The following is a 6,000-nucleotide window of genomic DNA, read 5'->3' as shown; positions in this document are numbered from 1 at the left end:
CGGACCTCCTTCTGGAATTTCCTCGAGCTCTCCTGGGCGCGCTCGAGGCTGGTTGGGAGCTAGGAGTTGAAGTTCTGACCGAACGGCTGTACTGCTGTTGTTCGGCTCTAGGCCTTTCTCCGAAGTTTGCCTCTCGTCGGCGCGACGAGGGAGTGGAGTTGGCTGTCGAAAGTCTGTCCGAGCGGCTACGCCTGGACCGATTATCCCAGCAAGACTTAGGAGCCTCGCCTTGCCTCTCTCCGACGTTAGCGTCGGTTGTGAGAGGGGGTAGTCAGGCCAGCACATCCTTGATCTGCTGGTTAGCTATTGCTAGCTGGCTCCTCAGCTGAGCATTCTCCATCTCCACCGCAGTGTAATAACATGGGTTCGGATTAGGCAGCCAGGGCTCCGAACTTCCAGTGTCGTCTTGGCCCGCCGGCTGTTTGCCTGGCCGCTGTTGGACTTCAGGAATTTGTTCACCAGGGATGGCAATATGATGAGCCTCCTGCCCATCACGCTGGTCTGTCTCGTTACCGTGCCTGGATCGAGTAGTCACTATAGTTGGATGTTTGCGACAGCACTAATCGAATTTGCTCTCAATGAAAGCACCAAACTGTTGATGCGGTTCTTCGCCAACAGGTAATTAAGAAAAGAAGAGAAAGGGATTAGTGCTTAGGTTGAACCGAAATAGATAAATGACCTTCCAAATGAAATGGTGACTCAAAATACATTTTTTTAAGTGGTTCAAAGGTTAAAATCATTCTACTCCACTAGTTAGTATTATTGCTATATACTGGGTATTTGATTACAGGGTATTTCTTACAATATAGAATCCAACCCCCATTAACTCCCAAGGTCTCCATATTTATAGGAGAAGGCACCTGGGAGTTGGTAAGAAGGTCATCCTGTGACCTTCTTACGTATCATGTCAACTCTGTGACATTCATGATTAATTACTAAACCTGACACATTAGTGTGGTCAAATCAATAGGTAAGGGGATAATGGGCCGCACGGCCCAACCCAGCCATGGGTGTCTGAATACGCACGTTCCTACTGCGTGTCCGAGAAGTCAGGGGTATATCAGACACGTGATGTCTGATATATGCATGTTTACCTTGCGTGGTTGACTTTATAAAAGGTCACACCCTCCCACTCAAGCTCGCACCACGAGCTGGATTCTTCCCTCGACCTGCGGCCTACAGAGTCCAGACTCAGTCCTTAAGCACTCTTAGCGAACCCTTGGGTTACCTCGAGCTAAGGAGGTAGGACCTTATGACGGCAGCTCCGGTCTTGGGGATGTCTACGTGGTAGTCATGATTAGGCCGTATCTCAGCTCGTTAATCAGCCCGTGGGAAAATCAGGGCGTACAGTATTTTAGTCCCATCTCATTGTAGATCGTCTATAGAGGATTGAGTGATACTTATGGTTGTAATAATGGATAATTAATAATGTATCTATATTTGTTATAGAGCGTTCTATGAATTCAAGAGTGAAATTCTGAGTCTTTAGTGAAGTCATGAGGAATTAATAAGTTAGTAAATTTATTTGTTAAATTTATGATAACTTATTGGAGCTTGATTTCATAGGCCCATGGTCCCCACTGTACCTTGGATAAAATAATCTAGATAGTTTCAATTAATTTATTTAATTATCAATTAGAAATATCAAAGTTGACCAGGTCAATTTTAGATAGTTTCACAGAGTTATACAATTTAAAGAAGAAAAGAGATTTTATGGCAGATTTATTAATTAAGACAAATTGGTGTCTAAATTAATAAATAAATTTAAATCAATGTTTAAATTATAAATAATTAATTTTATAAATGATTTAAATAATTAATCAAGAGAAAATAATACATGCCTTGATTTTAAGTCCAACAGGCTTATAATTAAATGAGAAATTTAACGAGCCTAAAGCCCATGAGAATTTCAACCTAATGGCTGATATTACCTATTATTTTATTGATTTTTTAATTAAAATAAGTGACCTAATTGAGCCTATAAAAGGAATTTTAAGTGAGAGTTGATAAAATAAGATAAAAAGACTATCTAATAGAAAATGAGAAGATCTATTCTTGATGCTCTAGGTTTTAGATTCTCTCTACAACATAAGTCATTTTCTAAGCCTCAATATTCTCTTCTCTTATTCTTCTATTTGTATCTATATCTTGTGTTGAGAATTTTCCACTCTAGTCTAGGTGATTCTAAGGATACTTTGGAAGACTGTGAAGAAAATTGAAGATCGGTTCAGTTCTTGGTGATACCCTACGACAGAAAGGATGCAAGGGTTAGAGAAACTGAAGGAATGACTAATACATTCCAATGAGTAAATGTAAGTGTTCTTATCATTATCTCTATTTAAATTCAGTTGTAGAGACATGTTCTAGGTTGTCTTATATTAAAGTGTTTAATATTAGATTTACATGAAAATAATTAAGATCCTGTATAAGTTTTCCCAATATGAACAAGTATGGCTCCTCCCAAAAATAGTGCCTCACATCAGGCAAAAACTTCTTCTTTTGCTGGCTTGTAAAATTCCAGAGGCAACAACCCACTAACCAAATAATTAGCAAAATCCGCAAACCAAGGAACATTTTTAGAGTGGTTTACCTCAAAAATTGCTCATTTGGAAATGTTTCCTTGATGGGAACTAAAAAACTTGATTCCTTATCACCTTCCATTTTTGACAATGATCCGCCACTTGGTTCTCCACTCATTTTCTTGAATTTCCACATCAAACTCTTTAAGCAAATGCACCCATCTAATGAACCGAGGCTTAGCACCCTTCTTTTCAATCAAGTACTTGATGGCTGAATGATCCATATAGACTATCATCTTGGTTCCCACCAAATAAGACCGAAACTTGTAAAAAGCAAAGATAATGGCCAAAAGTTCTTTTTCTGTCACTGTATAGTTGAGTTGAGCACCTGTCAAAGTATGATTAGCATAGTAAATGGAGTGAAAAACCTTGTTTCTTCACTGCCCCATCACTACTCTCACAGAAAAATCACTTGCATCACACATCAATTCAAAAGGTAAGTCCTAATCTGGAGCCACAATAATTGGTGCTGAAACCAATCTACTTTTCAAATCTTGAAAGGCTTTCAAACATGCTTCATCAAAGTGGAAAGGTGTATCCTTCTCCAATAAGTTGCAAAGAGGCTTATAGATCTTGGAGAAATCTTTTATGAACCGCCTATGAAACCCCGCATGGCTAAGAAAGCTTATGATATTCTTCACTTAGGTAGGAGGTGGGAGCTTTTCAATAACCTCAATCTTGGCTCTATCAACCTCAATACCATGCTTTGTTACTTTATAGTCCAAAACAATACCTTCCTTAACCATAAAGTGACATTTTTCCCAATTAAGGACAAGGTTTGTTTCTTCACATCTTTGCAAAACATTAGCCAAATTACTTAAAGGGTCATCGTAAGAATCACCAAAAATAGAGAAGTCATCCATGAATACCTCTAAGAATTTCTCCACCATATCAGTAAAAATGGCCATTGTACATTGCTGAGCATTGCACAAACCAAAGGGCATTCTCCTGAATGCAAAAGTACCATATGGGCAAGTGAATGTAGTCTTGTGTTGATCTTTTGGTGACACTCCTATTTGATTGTAACCAGAGTACCCATCAAGGAAACAATAATACTCTCTCCCAGCAAGTCTATTTAACATCTCATCAATAAAAGGAAGACGGAAATGATCCTTTCTAGTGGCCTTGTTTAGCATCCTGTAGTCCATGCAAATTCTCCATCCAGTCACAGTTCTAGTAGGAATCAACTCATTGTCTTCATTCTTCACCACTGTGATCCCACCCTTCATAGGCATACATTGAACATGGCTCACCCATGAATTGTTAGAGATAGGATAAATAATTCCATCATCTAACCACTTGATAATTTCCTTCTTTCTCACTTCCTTCATGATAGGATTTAGTCTCCTTTGCCCCTCAATAGAACCTTTTTCACTGTCTTCAAGCGAGATCTTATGCATACACAAAGAAGGACTAATACCTCGAATATCTGCAATAGTCCACCCAATGGCCTTCTTGAACTTTCTCAACACCTCATGCAACTTTACTTCTTGTTCCTGAGTCAACTCCACTAAAATAATGACATGTAAGGTGGAAGATGTACCCAAGTAGGCATATCGCAAATGTTATGACAAGACTTTCAACTCCAACTTAGGTGGCTCTTCAATTGATTGATTGGGAGCCTTGAACTCCCTAGATTACAACTCCAATGAATCAAATCGACCTCTTGTTCTTAACCCTTGAGAATTATCCTCCAACCAAGCTAAGTACTTCTTCTCATCTTTGTCATTTTGAGAGTCAAACAACAATAACCTCTCTAATGGATCATCAACTCTACTAGTCCCAAACTCCTTTGATGCAAAAAAATCTACCACTGAAACCACTGAGCATTCCTCAACCTCATTAGGAAACTTCATAGCCATAAGAACATTACAAGTCACCTTTTCATCTTGGACCCTCATAGTAAGCTCACCCTTTTGCACATCTATCAAAATTCTTATGTTGCAAGAAATGACCTCCCTGAAATAATAGGCATCTCTCTATCCGCCTCATAGTCTAGCACAATAAAATTAGCAGGGAATATGAATTTGTCTAACCTCACCAACACATATTCAATCTTCCCATTTGGATGAACAAGAGATCTATCTGCAAGTTGAAGAGTTACTATAGTTGGTCTGACTTCTTCAATCCCCAATTGCTTGAAAACAGACATTGACAACAAATTAATGCTAGCACCCAAATCACATAAAGCCATCCCAATAATTGTCTTCAATAGTACATGGAATAGTAAAACTTCTAGGATCCTTCAACTTTGGTGGCAACTTGTCTTACAGAAATGAACTACACTCTTTGGTTAAAGCCACGATTTCAAACTCTCCTAACCTTCTCTTCCTTGTAAGAAAATCTTACATGAATTTCACATAGTTAGGCATTTGCACAAGTGCCTCTACAAGTGGGATGTTGATATGCAACTGCTTCAACATATCTAGAAATTTCTTGAATTGAGAATCCAACTTTTGCTTTTGAAAACGTTGAGGAAATGGAGGTGGCTGCTTTGAAATTGAGCTGTTTGGGCGACTATGCTGCGACATCCCTGCAACATTCTCGGCAGAGGTATATTTTTTTACACTAGGAATTTTAGCATCTTTTTGGATTTCATCATTTACTTGATTGAAGAGGGCTCACCCTCATGCCCAAAATTTGTCTTGGTATTCTCCAACTCTTTCCCACTTCTCAAAGTGACAACTTTACAATGTTCCTTGCCCACATTTCTTGGATTCTCGGTATCACTTGGCAATGCACCATGGGGTCTATTTCTAAGCTCATTAGCTAGTTTCCCAACTTGATTTTTTAAGTTCCTCAATGATTCCACTTGGATTTGAACCATGGCTTCATTCTTCATTATATACTCTTTCAAGATATTCTCAAGAGAGTTAGATTGCATTGCTTGTTGTTGTGGCCTTTGTTGTGGTGCTTGTGGTGAATACCCTGGTGGGAAATTTGGTCTAGGAGGCATAGAAGAATTGCTAGGGCTAGCCCCTTGATTACTCCAAGAAAAGTTGGGATGTTTCCTCCATGATGGATTGTAGGAATTAGAATAAGGACTATTCCTATTTTGGTTCCCCATGTAACACACAGTTGCGGGATTGGAAGGACAATTGTCAAAAGTATGACCCTTACCACAATACACACAAGAAATGTTCTCCATTTGCCCCATTTGTGTCCCCATAGGCTGCCCCATTGAATGATTCATCCCCATGTTCATCGTCTTGAGCATATTTGATATAGAGGAAACTTGGGCAGCCAAAGAAGTGAGGGCATCTAGATAATGAATGACATCCACCTTTCTTCCTGTAGACGCCCTAGTAGCGGGCCACTAATAGTTGTTGTTGGATATCCTCTCAAAAATTTCATATCCCTCATCATAAGATTTAGCAAGAAGAGCCCCATTCATCGAAGCATCAACAACCATTCTAGTATG

General features: G+C 39.3%; 1 protein-coding gene across 1 annotated transcript; it reads right to left on the bottom strand.

Moving 5' to 3' along the window:
- Positions 1-2,650: 2,650 nt before the first annotated feature.
- Positions 2,651-5,778, bottom strand: LOC133823377 (uncharacterized). Its single transcript, XM_062256097.1, has 6 exons — positions 5,205-5,778; positions 4,929-5,112; positions 4,621-4,747; positions 4,243-4,492; positions 3,370-4,089; positions 2,651-2,907 (listed from the first exon to the last, which is right to left on the bottom strand). Exons 1-6 carry the CDS (start codon positions 5,776-5,778, stop codon positions 2,651-2,653), a joined length of 2,112 nt encoding a protein of 703 aa, XP_062112081.1.
- Between the last annotated feature and the right edge of the window lie 222 nt (positions 5,779-6,000).

Source organism: Humulus lupulus, chromosome 1 (assembly GCF_963169125.1).
Source record: "Humulus lupulus chromosome 1, drHumLupu1.1, whole genome shotgun sequence".
Classification (NCBI taxonomy): domain Eukaryota; kingdom Viridiplantae; phylum Streptophyta; class Magnoliopsida; order Rosales; family Cannabaceae; genus Humulus; species Humulus lupulus.
This window is presented reverse-complemented; position numbering and strand designations above follow the sequence as displayed.

What these genes read in the sequence shown, in the direction of transcription:
- LOC133823377 (XM_062256097.1), bottom strand. Translation starts at nt 5,778, where the DNA reads ATGGGGATGAATCATTCAATGGGGCAGCCTATGGGGACACAAATGGGG. An exon ending in CCTAACTATGTGAAATTCAT is followed by an intron (nt 4,748 to 4,928) that starts GTAAGATTTTCT and finishes TTTGGGTGCTAG; the next exon opens with CATTAATTTGTTGTCAATGT. An exon ending in TCAAGGGTTAAGAACAAGAG is followed by an intron (nt 4,090 to 4,242) that starts GTCGATTTGATT and finishes TCATTATTTTAG; the next exon opens with TGGAGTTGACTCAGGAACAA.